The sequence below is a fragment of the Gouania willdenowi genome, chromosome 7, assembly GCF_900634775.1.
Source record: "Gouania willdenowi chromosome 7, fGouWil2.1, whole genome shotgun sequence".
In the NCBI taxonomy this organism is placed as follows: Eukaryota; Metazoa; Chordata; class Actinopteri; order Blenniiformes; family Gobiesocidae; genus Gouania; species Gouania willdenowi.
This window is the reverse complement of record NC_041050.1, coordinates 29,123,331-29,144,862: the sequence shown is the minus strand read 5'-3', so window position 1 is coordinate 29,144,862 and position 21,532 is coordinate 29,123,331. Positions and strand designations below refer to the sequence as shown.

At 43.7% G+C, this 21,532-nt stretch overlaps 1 protein-coding gene across 3 annotated transcripts in view; it reads right to left on the bottom strand.

The window, feature by feature from the left end:
- The window catches only part of kmt2d (lysine (K)-specific methyltransferase 2D), a 41,679-nt gene that overhangs the window by 8,694 nt on the left and 11,453 nt on the right, over positions 1-21,532 (bottom strand). For all 3 annotated transcript variants that reach the window (XM_028454065.1, XM_028454067.1, XM_028454066.1), the window contains exons 22-49: positions 20,199-20,321; positions 19,918-20,039; positions 19,700-19,835; positions 19,530-19,616; positions 18,538-18,609; positions 18,291-18,449; positions 18,098-18,167; positions 17,730-17,968; positions 17,566-17,639; positions 16,211-16,261; positions 14,478-16,091; positions 14,220-14,396; positions 12,835-12,974; positions 10,913-12,693; positions 10,715-10,829; positions 9,994-10,075; positions 9,843-9,909; positions 9,528-9,760; positions 6,578-9,418; positions 6,343-6,492; positions 6,100-6,264; positions 5,864-6,011; positions 5,692-5,773; positions 5,418-5,590; positions 4,540-4,664; positions 4,329-4,464; positions 1,502-1,623; positions 36-1,416 (exon numbers count right to left, since the gene is read on the bottom strand). In XM_028454065.1, the coding sequence (XP_028309866.1) occupies positions 36-1,416; positions 1,502-1,623; positions 4,329-4,464; positions 4,540-4,664; positions 5,418-5,590; positions 5,692-5,773; positions 5,864-6,011; positions 6,100-6,264; positions 6,343-6,492; positions 6,578-9,418; positions 9,528-9,760; positions 9,843-9,909; positions 9,994-10,075; positions 10,715-10,829; positions 10,913-12,693; positions 12,835-12,974; positions 14,220-14,396; positions 14,478-16,091; positions 16,211-16,261; positions 17,566-17,639; positions 17,730-17,968; positions 18,098-18,167; positions 18,291-18,449; positions 18,538-18,609; positions 19,530-19,616; positions 19,700-19,835; positions 19,918-20,039; positions 20,199-20,321 (10,665 nt within the window). The remainder of the gene's footprint in view (positions 1-35; positions 1,417-1,501; positions 1,624-4,328; positions 4,465-4,539; positions 4,665-5,417; positions 5,591-5,691; positions 5,774-5,863; positions 6,012-6,099; positions 6,265-6,342; positions 6,493-6,577; positions 9,419-9,527; positions 9,761-9,842; positions 9,910-9,993; positions 10,076-10,714; positions 10,830-10,912; positions 12,694-12,834; positions 12,975-14,219; positions 14,397-14,477; positions 16,092-16,210; positions 16,262-17,565; positions 17,640-17,729; positions 17,969-18,097; positions 18,168-18,290; positions 18,450-18,537; positions 18,610-19,529; positions 19,617-19,699; positions 19,836-19,917; positions 20,040-20,198; positions 20,322-21,532) is intronic.

The following is a 21,532-nucleotide window of genomic DNA, read 5'->3' as shown; positions in this document are numbered from 1 at the left end:
CTTTAGCTTTCATAAAAGGAATGTAATGTTCCTACCCTCTGGAGTGGTGTCACGATAATGCAGATCCTCGAGGCCTTGCTCGAGCACACGCACCTCAAACAGAGGGTGGCCCTCGTCCTCGCTGATGCGACATCGGTAGCGACAGCGCTTATTGGGGACTCGCGTGCTCCAGTAGATGCGCGTGGCCTCGTAGCCAACAGGAAAGATGGCAGTGGGTGAATGGAAGTTGGCCATCTGCGAGGGCAGCAACTGGCCAATAGCATGAAAGATGAGCCCACCCACACGGAATAGGTGGATGCGGTCGCCTCTCTGTAAGATGCTCGCAATCTGTTTCACTTCGTCGCGCTCGATGTAGACGCGCCGTAGGACCGCGAATGTGCTGAGCTCGTCGTCGCTCGGGCCCTTGAGTTTGTGCTGCGTGCACAGCATGGTTTTATCCTTGAAGAACATGCAGCGTGCGCGAATGGCACAGGCGAAGTGGAAGACGTTTGGGCATCGCAGGCGATTGCAGCTGTTGGTGGCGCCGGTTTTCTGGCAGTACGCACACAGAGTTCGCAGTCCACGGCGCAGTGCCACCTCCACATTTATCAGGGCTCCTCCCTGCGTCTCGTACACCTCAGTGGACCACAGAGCACAGTTCAGGTGCACCCACAGGTCCACGTCAATGTTGAGCAATCGGGCAGGTCCATCTGTGGCGCCATCACCCTCTTCGTGGCAAAAGCAGCATTTACGCTTATCCCGAGGCAGTTTCTCTGGTCTAAGAGTAATTCTGAGGCGCTCCATCAGCTCCGACACCTCTCGGCTGCTCTCCTTTTTTGACCCACCTTTACGTATGGTGATGACGATCTGAAGACGCTTCCAGCGAATCCCCTTCCATTTCTTCACCTTAGGGTGCACCACTTCCTCATCCGGTGAGAAAGATCTGCGCTGTTTCATAGGCTTTGGGGAAAACTCCTCAGCACTGGGAAAACAGTCAGGAAGTGGAGCAACATCAGGGGCTGTGTCCTCCTGTTTGACAACAGCAATCAGATGCAGATTCTCAGAAAGAGCAGCAGAATCAGATGCTTCTAAAGGAGCCGACACATCAACAGCTGATGGATTAACGACTGAATCTGAAGCTCCGCCTTCAGACTCAGTTGGTAGAGCAGCTTCAGTAAGAGGTTCAGCAACCCGTCCAGGATCAGTCTTAATCTGAAGCCCTTTGGGACTGACAGGAGACGACGGCTGTGAAGCAGAAGTCTTTGTGGATTCACTTTCACATGCTGCGGCTGGAACAGACGGTGGAGGCTGAGGTGGAGAAGGAGATGGGGGTGGCGACTCTTCCACTGGTACGACAGGAAGGTGGCGTACATCCAGATCATTTACTTTGGTAGTGTAGCAGTGCTGGACTGGTATGTCGTCTTTGTCCTGAAATTCCTGTGGAAAAAAGTAAATGAAATCAGGAAATAAAAACTCGGAAAAATTTTAAAATGTATAAAAAAAAACTTAAGAAGAGATTAACCTGTTTAATGAGGGACAGAATGTCCACTTGTTTCTTCAAAGTACAGCCCGGAAGATTGACATCAAACTGTCGAAGCCACTCGTCTTGACTGGGGGAAACATTGTCTTTTGTACACATCATACCTGTAAAACAGGAGCAGTATCACATCAGTGATACCATATGCATTTAATAACTGTAAACACCCAACAATAGAAGAGCAGGAATTATTTAAATCATTCTGAACTAGGGATGTAACGATTCACTCAACTCCCGATACGATTCGATTCACGATACTGGGTTCACGATATGATTCTCTCACGATTTTTTCATTTACAAAATGGGACTGTAGACAAATTTTTTTTTTGGGAAAAAATTAGAAAATAATGTATTATTTTCCTTTTATTTTTCATTGTCAAAAGAATTCCTTGATAAACTATTCAAAACAATGCAATTTAACTAAAAATAATTCTTGAATTAAATAAATAAAGGAATAATACAAATGAAAATGAAGCCTATTAATTGAAATTCTGGTTCTATAATAAACAATGCAAAACTGCATAATAGTTTTTCTTGTAAAAGTGCAACTGAAAATGTATTTTGTGCCTTAACAATTGGACTTTAAAAAAAAAAAAAAAACGTCATTGCACTGATTTACGTCATATTTGTTTGGACCAGCAGAGGGCGCTGGTAACACAGTGGTCGGTTGGCACACAGATATTCGAGCAGTGAAGAAGAGAAGCTATGCTAGCAGACAGAGCTAATAGAAAAACGTGACTTTTGCAGATATTCAAGTAATATTAGATATTCTTTCGGTGCTAAAGGGGTAATGAATCATTTATTAACATATTTAAGAGTAGAAGGCAGCCAGAAAGAAAGTATTAGCAGACTCCGCCCGCCGCCTACACTTGTGGATAGCGCCCTCTGCTGGTTAAAAAAAATACTGCGATTCAATTGTCAGAAAATCGATATCAACCGTGATACCTATGAATCGATTTTTAACTGCCTTACGATTAATCGTTACATCCCTATTCTGAACATTTAAAAGGTCTTTTATTATTACACAGTTTATAGCATATCTTTTTTTATTTAACTCACTCAGTGCCACTTGTCATTTCAAATCCAAACGCTCAGTGCCATTGACGAGATAACTCGTCATTTGAGTTTTTTCACAGGGATTACTAGAAAACACCCTGGCGGAGGTCCCTCATCACTATCTAAGCTGTGGGGTGCTGTAGTGACCAGCTGAGCCCTGAAGATGGCAGCAGTGCACCTTTAGATGAGAGATTAGCCACTGATGCTACCCAGCAAAAGAGGAAGAAACAGGAATGAGTGAGATTATGATGCTACAGAGTGATATTGTGAAGTATCCAGCAGCTCACAGCTCCACATACTAACACAGAACATGTGTGGACCTGAGTGGATTATTGATAATGTTGTGATCGTGAGATAAAACCATCAACTAACAGAGCTAAACAGGTCATCGCTGTGTGTCGGGAGGAGGGGGATTGGTTACAAAATATCCCCAGCCTGTGAGCCACATAGCAAAATAATAGGTGACATGTTGGAGGTAGCAGCGCAACTTTGGATGAAAGATCATCCATGCTCAGCAGAGCTCAGAAGAAGAGGAGGAAAGGAGTTTATGAGACAGAAAATGGCGCTATGTACAGAGTTGACGTTCCCAGCAGTGCACAGCAGCGCATACTCGACCAGAGCATGTGTGAAACTCATGAATAGTGTGGCGATGGTGAGATAAAACCATAAAAAAAACAGGGAACGCAGTGGCACTCTGCATGTCCGGGAAGAAGAGGAAGTTGCATGTGTGCAGACTGACGGGAGAGAAAGTTGGAGGAACGCCAAAATACAGTAAGAAATCCACTCAACTCTGACCCAGATAGATAAATAATAATCAATGTTCAGATGTTAGAGTTGTCACTAAAGCAAAAAAAAAATGCTTTAAAGTCACTGACAGGGTTTTTTTTTTTTTTTATAGAAAAAGGCTGTTTTCTCAGCTTTTTACTCTGAAACTGAAGATTTGTGTAAAACTTGCTCTATTCAACAGCTGATTACAAAAGAACGAAACAAGCCAGAAACAAATTCTTTTTTTTTGATGAAAGTAGAGGCTTCAATCTTTCAAAATCCCGTGTCAGATTTTAGATAGTCATAGCAGGAAATATTCTGTGGGTCTTTAAAAATCAGTCAAAATGCTCAAAAACAGCTGGCACGGAGGGGGGTAGAAATTCTGAAAATGGCTGGCACTGAATGAGTTAATCAAGTAGCAACAAGTTAGTTTTTTTTTTTTTTAAGAATCAAAAGGCAACAAAATCTTAAAGCAGGGGTGTCAAATGCTACTGCAGAGAAACATTAAATCCACGCATAAACAACTGTATATACATCTCTTAAGGTATACTGAATCTTGTAATTAATATTTGGAAACAAGCTGTGTTAATTAACCAAATGCACATGCATTAAAAATAAGGACTGTGGTCCATTTTTGACCAATCGTAGCATCTAACTTTGCTGGGAAAACAGGATTTATGAGGTAAAACCATGTATGGTAATGTTTCAGATGTTTACTGTTTTGCTTTTAAACAGATTATTTTTTAGTTAGTAGTCATTAATTAGTAGTTAGTAGTCACATTAATTCATGACAATTTAAGCACAATTGTGGTAAAACTCTTGTTATTTATTTTATTAAAAAAATTCTTTGGTTGGATTTGGCCCACAGGCCTCGAGTTTGACACCAGCAGCTTAAGGGAACAGACACTTAAAATGCAAACCTGGCCACTTTGTGAGATGAACTAAAATGTATCAACCGTACCCAAAGGCACTGAACAGTGAGGAGGCTCACCTGAGGAGCTGGGTCCTTTCCCTGGACCATCCACACCAGCCATATCTAGGTTTTGGGGAGGAAACGTGACCTCGTAGGAACCTGGCATCCTTATGTTCAGCACCTGGGCCATGGCCATCATCACATGATTCAGTTTCTATGGAGAAAAAAGAAAGTGATTGATGACATCCAAAAAGTTTATAAGTGTGTGAAAGCTTGCGAGGATTTGTACCTTGGCTGCAGCAGAAGTGAGTGTGAAGGTGACTGACACCTCATTGCTTTTGGCATTATCCCAGTGGTTGGACGTGGACAGAACTTTGACATCAGGTGCGTTGAAAGGTTTGTTTTCTGGGAATGCTTCGAAATAATCAAAAAGTGTCAAGTTAGCTGACATTGAAGACCGCCCAAGCCTAGTACATATTAGACAGTGTGTACTCATTGAGTGTGTTGTACGTTAGTATGCAATTTTGCATACAGCCATTATCTTGATTACAACATTACACAACTTTTTCAAAATAAAGCACAAGACGAAACTTAATCGACACACAAATGACGCCTCTTTACCATCGGTGTGAAGTCAAATGCTACAATATCATTTTTATCAAAAGCAGCTGTATTTTCAGCAGTAGAAATAACATTGGTCTCTATGTGCAGCCGGCTGTATGACCAGAGCGCAGGAAGTGTCTGCAAATTGCAACACCGCTGCAACAACCAAAACAGATACTACAAGAATATCTAATAATAACCTCCTGGTATTCACTGCAGTGTCACCAAAATCACTGCAACTGTCCATTATCTCCCTGCTTTTCATTCCTTCTCATTTTTCATTGTCTCAAAAATAAATTCACATGCCGGCTGATCCACAACTGCACTTTACACAATTCACATGCACAATTGAAGATTTGCACATGATAAATATATACACACAAAGCATAAAATGTGTAAATTGTGGAGGTAGTTATGGGTCGGAAAAACACGTGTAAAAAATCTGAAAAATACATGTGAAAATTGTGGATATGTTTGTGAATATTTTTGAGACAAATCTCTCTTCTCATACAGTTCACATTCCAGGGAATAACTTTATTATGTGCATTTTTTTCCAAAAGATACCTGGGATGGCAGTGCGAGGTATGAGGGGGATAATGGGTGATATTGCTCGTTCTGTTTCTTCCTCTTTAGGTTCGCGTAAGTGAGGAAAACGTGACGTTCCATCCCCTATGTTACTTTCAGGTGACGAGGCTGGGATGATGCTTTCTGGGGCATCTTCATCGTCGCTTTCCATCCTGCATTAAAAAAGAAAAGAAAAAAAAGAAATGTTCTCATATCTACGGCCAATTAATAGAAAAATGTTTTTGTTTCAAGATTTTAAGGATTCTTTGTGGACCTGATGTCTTCATTCTGGTTGTGTGGTGGGGTGGGTAAAGCTGCAAGAATGTCCACACTCTTTATTTCTGCAGTCACAGAATCTGCAAAAACAACAAACAAAGGTAATTATTTATTGAGTGCTTTGTATTTGATTAGAGTTACTACAAAATATATTTCTGTGAGGAACGTACCCATTGGCTGATCTGCAGGCTCAGTGACTTTCTGAGCATCTGACAGCTCCTCTCCAGATGTCACACCGTTGATCAGCTTGTGCTGCACTGATGGTGGAGGAGTAGGTGGTAGAGAGGAAGGCGGCGTTGGAGGGTTGCTAAGGTTACTCTGTAAAAGTACTCAGCATGTTAAGATTCAGCAGCTTGCTAATCATTAAAAAGCACAAAAGCATTATGTGGACAATCCCCAGTCATACCTTGGTAAGAAGCTGCGAATAAAAATCTGGAATATTGTCAAGGACTGCGTTTCCGAACGAGCCTTTGAGCTGTGCTTTGCCGTTGGCTGGGCTGCTTCCGAAAGGAGCAAAAAGATCCAAACTAGTATTTATTGAAGGCTCCATGAGGGGTAGAAGTGAGAGACCCTAAAAAACAAAGTCAATTTACAGTTAAAGTGTTTAAAGTGAGGTCAGTATCAGAAAAAGATGAGGTGTGTGTTTTACCTGTTTCAGTTGTTTTATCAGAGCTTCTGCACTTTTTCCAACTTCTTCCTTTTTATTCTTCTTGCGTGAGTTGGGCCCTCGGTCTCCGGGGGGCTTATTGATGCGCTTCGGCTTCTGTACAGGGGCCTTTTTTGTTATAGACTGCAGATCCTGTTGAGATAAAAAAAAAAGAAAGAATTGTAACTATCAAACTTCCGAATGACAGAGAGGATGAATAAACCTGGTGTAAACCTACTTCCATATTTTGTGGCGTCCCTTGAAGCTTTTGCTCCAGCATGGCCAGTTTGCTGTTGATATGACCATTGATCTCATTGTGGATGCCTTCAGATGGTCTCTGAGCACCAAGCTGGAGGTTCTTAGTCCTTAAAAGTTTCTGTAGCAGCTGCTGTCCAGTCTCTGATCTAGCAACTTGAGTCCCAGGGTCTCTGGTCATGGATCCAGTAGTGCTACCAGAGAAAACCATGTCACCAGTCACCTCTCGTTTTATAGCTCCAGAATGATCATCGGCCCTGCTGTCACACTGAACCTCCCGTGGCTCCTGTTTGATGGTCTGTAAGGCCATCTTTGCAAAGTCTCCCTGGTGTGTTTGAGAGACAGGACCTTCAGTATTGTCCTTCAACTGTTGCTCAACCATCATGTCTCTTTGCGGTCCATTAGGAATAACTGAAGCAGTAGGAGAGGTTTCACTGCATGACGTCTGGATTTCCATTTTTAATCCTGGACAATGAAGTGGACTTCTGCCTCCTGGAGATCTGAGTGGAGATGCTTTGACTTGGCTGTAAGGACTTCCCCTTCCTGCCCTGGAGTCCCCTATAGAGGGTGATGAGACATGAGATGCATGGGGTGAGGCTGGATGAACTGGGCTCATGCCAAAGGGTCCTCGTGGTGAGTAAGTGTTAGATGGAGATCCCTGCATTCTTCCGGCTGTGGAGGCCACGACTACTTGCTGCTGGTTTTGATTCGGAGTGGGAGGACGCATCCCCAAAGACGGCTTAAAGGCGTGCCGTTGTAAATCCCCGGGAGAATTGGGGAATGGCTGACGGGGAGAAGCTGGCCTTACCATCCGACCCGGGTCCATTGAAGAACGTGGCAATGGTGTCTGACCTCTAAAAACAAGCTGCTGCATCATCTCACCAGGTTGGGGCTGTTGTACAGGTGCTACGACGCCTTGCTGTATCTGAGGAACCACAGCAGGTTGGTGACCCAACATCCCTGACTGCTGCTGATTACCTACAGCTGCTGGGTTTCCCATAGCTCCAAACGGCATCTGATGGCCTTCCATCACTGGAAGCTGTTGTCCAGCTTGGGGCACCTGTGGCCTTAACTGACCTTGATTGATCGACATTCGTAGCATTTGTCCCTGTTGAAGTTGCCTCTGCGCTATGATGGCCTGGATGTGCTGAATCTGCTGGTTTGGGGGAAGATTGCGTAGCTGAGGATTCTGAGCAATAATAGCCTGGATGTTAATGGGGGTGCGGATCTGTGTGAGAGGAACCCCAGGTCTCTGCGCACTCATTCCATGCTGCTGCTGGGCTCTTATCATACCCATCATAGCCTGCTGTTTCTGCTGCTGAGCCAAAAGGGCTTGATGTTGAGGATTATCGGCCATCACAGCAGGCTGTGGCTGTCCAGGAAGGTTCTGGCCTGTGATCTGCTGCTGCATACTGGGATTCTGTAATTGCTGGGAGGCATTTTGAACGGTTTGCTGTTGCTGTTGAGTTGGAAAATCGATGGGCTTGCTTTCTTCATCAGCAGTCCTAGCAGTGGACTTGTCAGAGTTGAGTGAAGTTTGCCTCTGGAGCAGCACACCTGGCTGCTGGTTTCCAACACCAGTTTGCTGCTCTGCTCGTAGAGGCTGTAGGTTGGACTGCTGCTGTTGAGGGTTATGGACTTGGTTTTGAATTTTTTGTTGTTGCTGCATTTGCTGATGCACCAAGTCAGTTTGCTGATTATGCAAAGAACCTAACCTGGTCATCTGATTGGGAGTTGATGGCCCACTTGATTGTGGTGGTGTTCTGGAATCGGGGGAGAGGATTCCAGTCTCTTTGGGTCCTGAGTTTGTGCCGTCAGCAGAACCCTGAGGCTTTGGTGTGCTGCTGCCAGCAGAAGGTGAGGAACCCATCTGTGGAGTAGACGGTTGAGAAAGACCTGCTTGTTCTTGGCCTGACTGAGGCATCTGTAGCGGTCTCAGCAGTGGGTTTTGCTGTTGCTGAAGGTGAGCTAAATTTTTTGCAGCTGTTTGCTGTGATACAAGCATGCGCTGAGCCAGTATATTGGGCTGTTGTGGAGTCAGTTGGGAGGGAGCTGCAATAAGGCCAGTGTGATCTGGAGATCCAATGACACCCTGCTGGCCCATCATCAGCTGCCTTTGCTGCTGCGCTTGTGCTACTTGTTGGTTTCCCATAATTCCCTGTTGAGTCGTCATCATGATTTGAGTGTGGTTAATATTCTGGCTTCCAGCGAGGTTCTGTGGTGGTGGAGCCCCAGATTGACCTCCAACCTGTACCATATTCTGCTGATTCACCTGACTGGCTAACATTCCTTGTTGAGCATTGACTTGCTGTTGAGCAAGTAATTGATTTCCCATGACATTAGGCTGCGGCTGAGGCATTAAACCAGGCTGTTGATTTGGATGTGGAATAGGCTGCTGACCCATCATCATCTGCTGTTGCTGCTGCTGGAGTTTGGCCATCTGCATCCTGTGCTGCAGTTGCCGCTCCTGAAGAAGTCTCGGATCAGCAGTTTGCATTCCTGGATTTTGTGGGTAGAATCCTGCTGGAGCTCCAGGAGGCACTGGGGGCCTTGCACCACCGGGTCCGATGCCTGCATGGAGCTGTGGCTGGGCTCCTCCCATGAAAGGCTGCCCTTGGGGCATCCTCACAGGCATTCCACAAGGGGGAATCATTCCAGGGTGTTGGCCTGGGATAATCTGGCCTTGCATCTTTGGAAACATGTGTGAGGGGCCTCCTGGGGCAGTATGACCAGGTGCATGAAGACCAGCACTTTGCTGATGCTGTTGTTGCTTGCTTCGATACTCTGCTATCAGATTGGTGTGTTCCTTCTGCTGTTTGCGGACCTGAAACAAAGTTTGATGAAAAATTACAATAAAGTACACCAAATTCAGTGAGAATAGTGCCGATTGAAACAAGGTGGAATAATTTGTCTATTTATTTCAGTGTACACACCTGATCCAGCTGTTTTTGAATTTTGCTTTGCTCCTCAGTGACAATTTTTAATTTCTCTGCATCAGCTTCGGCAAACTCCCTGCCGGCCTTTTTCGCTGTGCGTTGTTTAGCACACAGTGCTTTGCGTGATTTGCGATGAACCCCAATTTGTTCCTCCAGAAACTTTAACTGCATTTGGAGTAACTGTTGAGTGTGAAGAAGCCATTCTTCATATTGATGCTGTTCTCCATCATCTGCCATTTGAAAGAGAAGATTTTGTCATCTGCAATACATTGAAAAATAATTCAATGTTAATCCAAGGGATGCAATACATACTGATGATGCCTTGCACAAACTGAGGAGGATTCGGTCTTGACTGGGTGGCATCTCTAGATTCTCCCTCCTAGAGTCAAATAAAAAAGGTAATTACTAAACTCAACATATCCATAATATTATCAAAAACATACAAAAAGGTTAAACAGCTCACCTTTGAAGGTCCTGATGCAAGCTGACCTTGCTCAGTGGCAGGGCCAGAGGCCAAACTCTGTGCGAGCAGGGAAACTTGTTGTCTGATGAGAAAGCAAAGCATTGCAAATTGTTATTGCATTTTTTCTTTATCAGAGAAATTTTAAGGTCATGGCAGGGGTCGCGTTAACCACATATTTTCTGTTGTTGACCCTTTTTTATATACTGTAGCAGTAACGGAAAGATCTGAAGGCCATCTGTCATCTTGATAGATTGCAATTCACACCTTTGACCACTTGGTGGCAAGTAAGCATATTGATAAACAATTCTGCAGGATTTCCTTCTGAAGCGAGTACTTGTGGGATCAGGATTGATCACGTCTGATCACCTCATTCAAAGAAATGTTCCCTATTCATGAAAATTCATGAAAATAAATGCCAATTAAATTGTCATTTTCAACATCATCACAAAAAATAAAAATTAAAGTAGATGGGATTTTTATGACCCTGTCAATCAAAATAATAGACAACGTAAAAGTCTTGTGCCACCTCTGGGTGAAACTGAAATGTGCAGTGCTAATATTAAATCCTAATGGGCAATACATTTCTGATTAAAACTTGAACATATGCTTTCTAGCCGTATTGCAAAGTGACCACAGAAAAAAGAGGAATGACAGCTTATTATCTATGTTGTTAAAGTGTATAATTACATGCAGAGTCAATTTTCATTTTGTGTAAAAGTACCGGTTAATGCCGGAGGGAACTTCTTGAGCCAGCACTTTCTTAATGCCCTTCAGTGCCACCATCTTTGCTTTGGCAATGGGATCCATGATGTCATCAGTTGCAAACTTGTCTAAATCTGAAATAAAAAGAAGGATGTAGAAGAAGGTGAAAATTGAACAAAGCATGAACTTGTTAAATTATGTTGCACATGGTTTTTACCTTTGTCTGGGAAGAAACTGTTGGCCATAGGTGACTGTTTAACCACTGGCTGCGGTTGGGGACCAGCACCCGCATGGATTCCGGGTTGCCCTGTTCTCATCACAGCCTGTTGCTGAGCCATGTTCATGTGAGGTGGCGGTGCAATTCCAGGACCCATGAGCCTTTGCCCCTGCAGCTGTTGCTGTTGTGACATTTGTGGAGCACGAGGTACCATCCCGGGCTGGGTCAACATGCCTTGGGATGTTGGGCGATGGTGCTGTGGTAGCATAATTTGTCCTTGAGCCTGGGGATTGGAGTGTTGGTTAGGAAGACCAGGGAAATGGGGTGCGATGCCTTGGTGTAGGGAAGTCAGCTGTTGCTGTTTCTGCTGTTCCTTCTTCTCATGCTCCAGCAGATCTTGAATTAGCAAAGGTAGTTCACCATCTAATGAGCTCTCTACCTTTGCCAGATCTACGGCAGGAGAGTGTTGCCCACCTACATCAGGAAGCCCAAGTGGGTCATCACCAATATCACCATGTGCTGCAGCTGTATTAAAAGGCAATGCATCTGCATGCCCTGGAAGAGGATACGAAAGCCCCCTCAAACGAACAGAACTCAGTGAAGCTGAGTGTTTTTCTGATGATGCGGTATTGTCAGTTGGTGTGTTCCCACCAAGTAGTACTGACACAGTCTCTCCCATTTCAATTTTAACAACAGTCTGTCCTTGCTGCAGCTGAGGAGTCAGACCTCGATCTTCTAATTTGATGTTGGTAATATTAGCAGTTTGTGCAGCAGGCTCTGGTGGAGTGGCAGAACCCTTTGTGGTACCGGAAACTGCAGCCGTTGTTTTTCCCCCTCGTTCAACTTTGGTTTTCTCTTCGATTTTAATTTGTCCACCTCTCGAGGAAGTGGAAGGCGTTTCACTTTCTGCTTCCACCAGCCTCAGCTGGTCCGAGAAGACATCTTTGGGGTCTCCTTGATCAAGTTCTGGATCCGTGTATGCCAGCAGGTCAAACTCATCACTGTTCAGTAAGTCATCTAAATGAGGATCGTTGGTTTCAAGGTTGTCCAGGTTGCCCAAGTCATCATCTCCTTTATCAGGGTCCATGTCAAGAGCTAAAACATCATCCTCCACACCTGCATCCCCTGGAGCATCCCCTAAGCCCTCCAGGTCAGGTTCTTGCAATTCAACATTGTTTCTCAGTGATGCAGACTGGGGCTCTGTGACTAAATTTACATGTGGAAGTCGAAGCTGCTCCATGCTGGGAGTGCTAGAATTGGACGTAGCTACCCGAGACTGCAAGTGAGGCTGCTGTGCTATTGAAGCTGGAGACTGCAGAGAAAGCAAACTTGGCATCCCACTTTGTGGCAAACCCCTCTGTGGGTCACTGCCTCCGTCTGTTTGAAGTCTACCATCTTGAGTAATGGGATGATGTGCAACATAAGGTGCATTTAAGTCTTGCTGTGGAATAAAAAGACGTGGTCTCACTTGGGGTCCACGGGGCATGAACTGGGGTCGAAGTGGCATCCTCTGAGAGTTGTGCCTTAGTTCGATGAACTGTGGTGGGGGTCCTTGACCCATCGGCTGTATGGGTTCTCCTGTATGTCCTTGTACTAGAGTGTGAGGGTTACCCATGCCTTCCATACCCTGAATGTTAAGTGCAGGATTCAGATTTTGTCTCATGCCCAGAGCTTCAACACCGGGCTGGGGGAACCTCCTCGGGCCTGTCAGCTGGCCCTGCCATTGAGGAGGAAATGGTGGACGAGCAAACATACCCTGCGGTCTGGTCAGCCCTGGTAACCTAAAGTACAGAAACGTGCACAAGCAAAAAATATTTAGAACAAAGGTGATCATTTTAAAAATGTACTAAATGATTTTATTAGAAGCTCTGTAGGTCATTTTCATAATAACGTTACTACAACTATTTTAGTAACATTCTTGCCTGAGTGCATTTGGGTCCATAGTGGCCGTTGTTGCAGTCAGAGGAGGTCGAATAAGCTTTTCATCCAAACCTCCAACTGCCATTAGTGCCTTTCCAGCCACGGCAGATTGAGATCCAGAGGAAGTAGCAGCAACTCGTTCCTGAAGGAAGATTTAAAAATCATTAATTGCAAAACTTGTTTAAGGTTTCTTTTTGTCCCCCACTATTTCAGATAACAATTCCCATAGACAAAGAGAGTCCTTATTGAGAATGATTTAAAGTAAACATAATTTTTTTTTGAAAAAACAAAGAATTCACATAACAAAAATGTTGTCATAACGTAATCCTCTACTAGTAAACAATTATGAAAAATTTGTGAAATTAAATCGAGAGGTTTCTAAACCACAGGCGTCTTAGTTGTGACATCACAGCGAGATTCCTTCCTGGCAAACAATCAAAACAGCCATAGACACCCAGCAAAGGCAAGAAAGAAAAATATTTTCTGACTTTTAAAAGAGCATAAGGCAGGATCTAGAAATCAGACTCCATAGTGACACTACAGTGGTTAATGTAACTGCGGCCATCAGCCAAGCCACCGCAGAAACGAGCATCAAATGTTTATCACCAGAGTACAGCTGATACTAGAGGTTGGATACCAGACCGAACCCTGATGAGACCTGACGGGAACCGACGGCACCGGACGGGTCACGTTCGGACAGTTATTTAGAACTAGTGTACGGGTTTGGTCATAGTGTTGTTTGCATTGCAGCATTCTTCCTTTCCTGCTGCTGGATTGATCCGCGGTGGACGCGGAATGGAGCAGAGGACAATTTTAAAGGAATATCCCGTTGAAACATTCATTTTACTGCACAATAACATGGATTATCTTTATCTTTGATACATGGATTATGTAAATAAATCTGATGGGTCTCTTGTGTGTCTCTTGTTTGTGTTTTACTTTCGCTTGTTACCCGTGCGCTGGTCTTGTGTTGACATTAATAGTTGTTTGTTCATAAAATCGGTGCTTATCACTAAAACAAATGCACATATGTCATTTCTCTGAGAAAAAAAATGAGGTTTTCACTGTTGGGTCGGACTCGGACGAGAAAATCCTGCCCTACGCTCCTTTAATGCGAGTAAATCTGAGCCCGAGTTGCAGATAGATATTCTGCTGGAAGATTTTGTGCATCACAACCTATATATGGTCATTTTCTGAAAAGCAGACTGACGACACATGAAAAGCAACTTTAAAGTGCAAAAAATATAACATTCATAATGTTAAAAAATTAATGAACACACTATTGAGGGTGTGTTGTGCATTTAGCATCAAAGAATGGTGTCATGTGCCCTTTGAGACAGCATTACAATCATGTTAATGTCATATATGTGTAAGTACCAGTAACTACCTGTGGGTAAGGTGGTGGTGCTCGATGGGCTTTATCTTGTTGAAAGTTTCCCAACTCTCCTCCTGACCACACAGGAGACGCATTGCCAGCAGCAGCAGCGGCAGCAGCCTCTTTTTCTTGTCTGATGGAATTCCTCTGTATTTGTTGTCTGATTAGGAATTCCCTGAGTCTCTGGCGCTAAAACACACCAAAACTTGTATTAGTTTATTACATAAGACGTGTAACAAATAGCTTATTCAATTTCTAAGTTTTTTATACCTGTCTGTGTTTCTCCAGCTCAGTTTGACTGAGGCCCGCTAATGCAGGGTCCTGTGCTGTTGAAATATCAGACATTTCCGGGTTGCCTTGCAAAGATGGCTGATTACTATCTTGAGGATGGACACCTGGGGTTTCTTGAGATGCAGGTGACGGTCCCACCTTGGAGCTGAGGCTATCTCCTCCCAACGCCAATTGAGATTGCGGTTGCTGTTGCTGGAGTGAACCTTGCATGATCTGAGTCTGTTGGCTTATTTGCAAACCACCGGTGCCTGGGCTGCAGCTCAAAGCATGAGGTGTTAGATTAGACGGGTTGCCTGTGAGCTGCTCTCCCATGGGAGAAGAGTTGGGTTGAGGTTGTTGGTGAGGGTGAGGGGAGGTTTTGTAAATGGAAGTTCCCTCTGGACCATGAGTGGGTGTGCGCGTTGGTTTGTGGATATTTGAAAAAGGGTCTCTAGATTGCGGCCTTGAAGGTGGTTGAGAACACGGATCTGGCGATTGAAAACGAGGCGTTGCAGGCGATTGGACAGAAAATGCATCATTAGACAGGCCACCTGGAGTGTGAGGTGACTGTGAGCTGCTTTGAGACTGTGGACTTGATGGTATTCTGGAACACTGTTCCTGTTGAGGTACAGGTTGTCTCTGAGGCCCAAGAGAACAGTTATCACCTGACTGTGGTCGGGGAGTGAGTGGGGGGTGATTGTAGGGATCAAAAGAAGTGTGCGAGGGTGACTGCCGGTAGCCTTCAGATGGATGATTGGGGGAAGCACCCAGTTGAATCACCCCACCCTCTCCTTGGTGCATCCGTGGTGTCATAGGTGCCTTAAATAAACGATCACCAGACTCCATCAGCCCAGCAGGGGAGCCCATGGGACAATCAGATCTTCCAGCTGAGCGCGGAGAAGGTGCACCCATATCAGCCCTGTATTGTCCCGTGCTAGCAGGGGAGGAAGCCAATGCAGAAGGTGATGGGGAGGAGCCATAGTCTGATCGCCCCATTCCTTGTTGCGTTCTGAAAGGATCCCCATAGTGTGTATTGTGAGATGGTGAAAACATGGAGGATTCAGCTCCAGAACCTCTTGAATGAGGACTTTCAGGAGGTCCTAAGGATTCATGCTGTGAATGTGGCAGATGAGCCTGTTTTTGCTGTTGTAGCTGAGACCTGAAGTAAGGGTCAACTTGCTGAGCCCGTCTGGGGGTTCCAGGAGTTCCTGGTTGCATGTCAAAAGGGCCAAGACTGGCTGGCTGTCCCTGAGGAAGACCCTGTGGGCCGGAAGAGGAATAACCTGAGGAAGGAGCCTGTAAGGAGGAGGGCCCAGTATTAGAAAAGGGTGTCATTGGGTGTGAGTGAGAATGGGGGGACTGAGGAGGAAGTTTGGACAGGGGATCAGTGTGGATTTCAGCCGACAAAGGAGTCTTAGCGACTCCATCTGAGAAAAACACAGAGGATGATCCTGAATCTGGAGGGAAGGGGAACGGGCTCCCTGCAGAACTCGGTTGGGAAGAGATGGATGTAGAATTTGAGGGTGGGGGGATTTGGAGGTGTAAGCTTGGCCGCTCTCCCTTTATGCGTCCGTCTTCTGTCTTGATTGGTCTGCACACCTGACTTTCAGCCTGCTGTGGGAAGATAAATAGGTAATTACATTTAATTTTAAGAAACGTCTACATCTGAAGTTGAAACTGTAATTAAAAAAAGATGAGTTAATGAAAAAAATTCAGAGATTGCTTTAACTCACCTTCTGTGCCTTGTTGATCCGCTGAGCTGCTCGGTTATCTTTGGCCTTTTGCTGAGAAAAAAAATACAAAGCATTGAAAAATTGTTTGTTTTGTCAAAAAGGAATAATCTTTACTTCCACTCCAAAATTCATTAAGATTGAATTTAAAAATCTAAACCCAGGATTTCATCTAACTTCCTCCAATTGATGTGCTGACTATGGTAATCAAGATTTACAAATCATATCAAACATGCCGGCTCCAACAGTGCTTCTCAAAGTGTGTGGCGCGCCCCCTGGTGGGGAATGGAGACATGACAAACAGGAGGACATTTCTTCATGGACAATAAGAAAGGAAGAAAAAAAGAAATCATAAGAAGCCTAAAAACGTAGCAGAAATTAAGAGAATTAATATAACTGCATTAGATATATGAAACATGGAGCTAAAGTGCAAAAATAATGATTTACGTCAGCATGTGAAGCGGAGCGGAAAAATAAACAAACTTTCAATAGCTTGCTTAAAAAGTAACAAAACCTCAAAAACACTTTTTTCTGATGAATACAAATGTATTTGGGTATGAAGTAGTGCTGTTGATTGATCCTGGTCCAATTCTCAACATTTTAGTCAAAATATTGGCTATTGGCATATTTTGTTGTAAAATGTCAGTGACTGCCCTCTATGGGTTGAAACCAGGCTATTACAGTTGGCTTTTGCTAGTGGCTGAGAACAAAATCATGTGATGTTTACTTTTGGAACCATCTTGCATTACAAACAAGCACTATCAGCCGCACCCCTTTTATAAAAACTAGCACCTGTGGGCTCTACAATCTGTAGTGAGTAGGTTGGATTGAGAGAAGAGTAAATAAAGAGGTATTGAATATTCATTGAGTAGCTAGTTAACATAGCATAGATTGTTCATTGGAGATTTTATAGTATAGACTGGGCGTGTCTTAACTTTTCCCGGAGCCCCACCCATAAACCCTCCTAGTGGCAGGTCAGGAGAAAGCAGGGGTTTAGTTACTCTCTAAACAATGTATTTCCTTTTTGGCTTTCTTAAGCTTTTTGCCACAGATTGCAAACAATGTTTTTTTATTTCCTGTAATTTTTGACTAATACACTTTTACATTGTTTTTTTATGGAGGTAATTAGTTTAATATAGTTTTTGATTTATCATAAAATATGGTGTTACTTGTTTCCTGTTAGTTCAATAAAATTGAAAATGTGTTATTTGGCAGGATTATTTGGGGTCGATGGTGCAGGAGGACCTTTGATCAAAGAGGGAAATACCCAAAGAAGTTTGAGAACCACTGGGCAACAGCTAGAAAAATATGCAATTATAATTAGTTAAAAAAGAAAAAGAAAGAGCGAGATAACCAACCAAATATGGAGCCTTGTCAGCCGCTGACACCTTCCTCCAAACCTTCATGATCTGCTTACAACGACTCGCCCAATCTGTGAAAAAGAACATTTTTAGCAGTCGATAAAAAATAGCAACACAAGCCCTGCTTCAAAGTGACATGACGGATCTAGTATGTCGTTCACCTGGGTAGTCCTGTTTGAGATTAGGAAAGTTGGTGTTGGCATATAGTACAGGAGAAATGGTTGACAACTCTCCAAGTTCCTCATCCTTCTCCCAGCGTTGGAGACTTCGCTGGTTATACGACAACCCGTCTCCCTCACCCTCTGTTGGAGTTGGTGGTGAGGAAGGGGTAGCTGGGGTAGAAGGAGTGGCCCAGGGACTTTCTTCACCTGCATCCGGACTGAACAGCCCTCCTCGGTCCCTGCACAGTGCATTAGTGGGTGATATATTGTGTTTTTTCAGGCACTTGCAAATGTATTTATTTAAAAGGTGAGACTAACAACAAAGAGTCACAAAGAAAACAAGCATAGACTTTGTTAACTGGTTTTACCGTAAGTCAAAAAATGGAGATTGCGAGATACCAGGAAAGGCCTCCATCATTCCAGTTGAGGGCAGAGACCCTGCAAAAGACTTTCTGTGATTAAATCCACTTAAAATGATATTCATGCAAATAATCAGCAGTGAAATGGCAAATGAAACATAGATTATCAGCAATAAAAAATGTAAGATCCTCTCATGCACACCTGAGAGGAGAGCTCTTTGAGGCAGAGTACTACGATTGAGTTCTCCTTTACTACCCTCTAAAATTGGCTTCATGCCTTCCAACGAGGAGCCGTTTGACACTCCCAGCACTTTTCTAAAAAACTGCTCCGAGTCCTGACTCTCAACGCCTTGTGGAAGACCTGCCACACATAAAAAAATACTAACTTAAAAAAACTAACTTCTTTTCATGTATTATTACACAACACGCTCAAACTATAATATCTTCACCTTTTTCGGCACTTGATTCACAAGGATCTGTTGAAACCTGGTCCTTCTGTGATGACGATGGTGCAGGATTTGCTGGAGAGAAAAAATATCCTTTTAAGATTACTTTCCGTCCTTTAGGGCTGTGGCCAGAACCAGAACAAAAAAAATCCCCATGGTAGAACAAAACTTAACTGTATTTTTTTTTAATTTTTTTTAAAGAAGTGAGAAAATGGGTCTTGTGGTCTCCAGATTTGAATGCTTGTGTGATGATTTTCACAATTTATCAAAAACACGTAATTATAAAAATAAATGTATTTCAAAACCTTTTTTTCTGTCATATTTGATATCAAATCGTCGACAATGATGAGACATCTTTAACAAAACAATTTGAGTTGCTTCAAAATCTAATTTGGTCCTCAGAAGACAAAAAGTGACATATACATGGCAGAGTATTTTCAATTTTGTCGAAAGATAAGGGGGTAATGTTAGTTAGGGGACTATATTCACAGAATAATTGTTTCTTCTTGCCAAAATTATTATTTTATGAGCTGGGAATTTAACTTGGATGATTTTAAGACCTTAAAAAATACTCTGCTGTGTATATTGACAATGTTATGCTCAAAATTATTCCCAAACTGAAAATATTTTTGACTGTTATTTTGTCACCGTTTGTCACCTGATAGCCAAAATAAATTTATTAGAGACCCAAATTGTTGTGTTGAAGACGTGTCTCATCATTGTTGACATTTTGGTAACAAATTTGACACAATTTTTTTTTATGAATTTGACAATTGAAAATCTTCCTCAGTGTATATCACTAAAACACGCTCAAAAACACCACTGCCACCAATTTCAGAAAGCACAAAAATAATTTTCTTACTTTTTATATATCATACTTTGAAAAAAACAAGTTTTTGTATATGTTTTGTTCTACATGGGGAGGGGTATCTCCCCAGAAAAGGCCCTTTTGAGAACCTATTAAGGTAGGGTCAGGGTAAGTATGGATACTTTACCTGCACTGTCCTCCTGAGCCTGAGGGTTTTCTACATCCTCTCGCTTGATGGGAAGGTTTCCTGGCACCACTTCACCTTTGGCCTCAACTAGTGAGAGAGGTGGAATAAACCAATTGTACTATACTTACATCTATTGATTAGATAGTTTCTAGACAGGTTAGCAGTCTTACTCTCTACGGTAGCAGTTTTGAACCCTGTTGGTGTTGGCAACGAAGGTCGGACCAGGCATGCACCCGGCCTCTGACTTGGCGTTATCATCGCAGCTCTCTTACTCAAGTCTATCAATGTCTTCCCAAAGAAAGCCTCCTATAGCAAGAGAAAACACAAGGTGTGATTACACGACAAAGCAGGGAAACAGTGAAGATCATCAGGAGGCGAGAGTCGAGACCTGAAGATAAGCTGGAAACATGTCCTCAAGTTTGCTCTTCTTTCGGCCTCGACGTTTCTTGGCCTGCTCCTCGCCCTCCACAGGCTTAGGATCCATTATGTTGTCTGTGTCTGGGTGGGGTCCTACAAACACATATCAACTACATTCAGATTGCATGTTTATAACTGTAAACATTGCATGCATACTTGAAAAGTATTAGCACTAATGTAAACTTCTAAAAAGTAAAATAATGTAAATATTTTATTGCCAAATGAAAGGCAATGCATTAATTTGTTGCCAACCTTCTTCAATGGTGCGTTCTATTGGATGCCCATCAAGTGTTGTCTCTCCTGCAAGTTGGGCAAAGAATTCCTTCTTCGTTCGTGTGTGGCACTTCCTCTGTCGCACCATGAATCCTCCGATCCCTGATACAGTTAATAAATGATGAGCTTTCATTAGGGGTTTAACAAAATAGTTAACTCAAGATACGATATGAAATACGATGTAGGGCACACGATACAAAATACAGAAAAACAATTTAACTGCAAAAGTTAGGGACAGTGTGTGGGAGTGTTTTGCTTCATTAATAAAGAATAAAATCAAATGTACCAATCTAAATGTTTAAAAAAAAAAATTTAATTTCTGTAACTAAAGTTTTGAAAGCTGCATTTTGGACCTGCCAAAGAAAAAAAAAAAAATTCTTTTTTTTTATTTCTTTGTCTGCACATGCTGTCAAAGGTCAACACTACAAAAAGTGCAATCTTTTTTCGACAGCAATTCATGTTTTGTTATTGCAATTAAATAAATGAATTTATTTCATTGCATAATTGTGACCATCATCAGCCCTCCCTAAAGAAGGGTAAGAAACACTTTATTAAAGGGAGAATATAAAAAGAGAGGGCAGTGATACACCTGGGTGAGGGGGTGGGGGGGTGGAGGGGGAAGGGAGCAGGGAGGAGAGATTCTTGGTAGAAAAATGGAAGGGTGGGGAAGAGTTGATTATTGTAAAGTGAGAGTGAGATGTGAAGTTGTAGGCATGAGGCTTAGGTATAATGGTGGTGGCTGTAGACAGCGGGAAGGAGTGAGTGGTAATACCTAAAACAGGTATTTGGGATCAACGTGTCTAAAGTTAAGCCCACTACGAGTTTTATCCCACAGTCCAAGGCATGCCAGTGCATCGTAGACAGACGTATGTGCAAGAAACCGCCACTGCAAACTCAAGCGCTGCCCCGGACCCGAAGATGAAGCCAGGCTAACAGAAAGAGCGGGGGCCAGGGAGCCCAGGCAACCCCCCATGGCCGAGCAGCTCTCCAGACGCCCCAAAGACACCAAGCCGAGAGGCAGCCACTGCCCCCCACATACATACTCGAGAAAGCACCAAGGAGCCGAGGACCCAGCACACCCCGCCACCGACCCCAACCCCCACCCCCGCACCCAATCTCCCGAGGGGAGGGCCCAGAGAGCCCCCCGCCCGAGACCCCAGCAGAGGGGCAGCCGGCGGCACCCGCCAGCGGCCCCAGAGCCAGCTGGGACCGGCTCCCAGGCCAGAAGGACCCGGAATAGAAGCAGCACTGGGAACAGCCCACCCAAGGACAACGAGGGGACGCTGCACGCTGCACCGCCAGACCACAGGCGC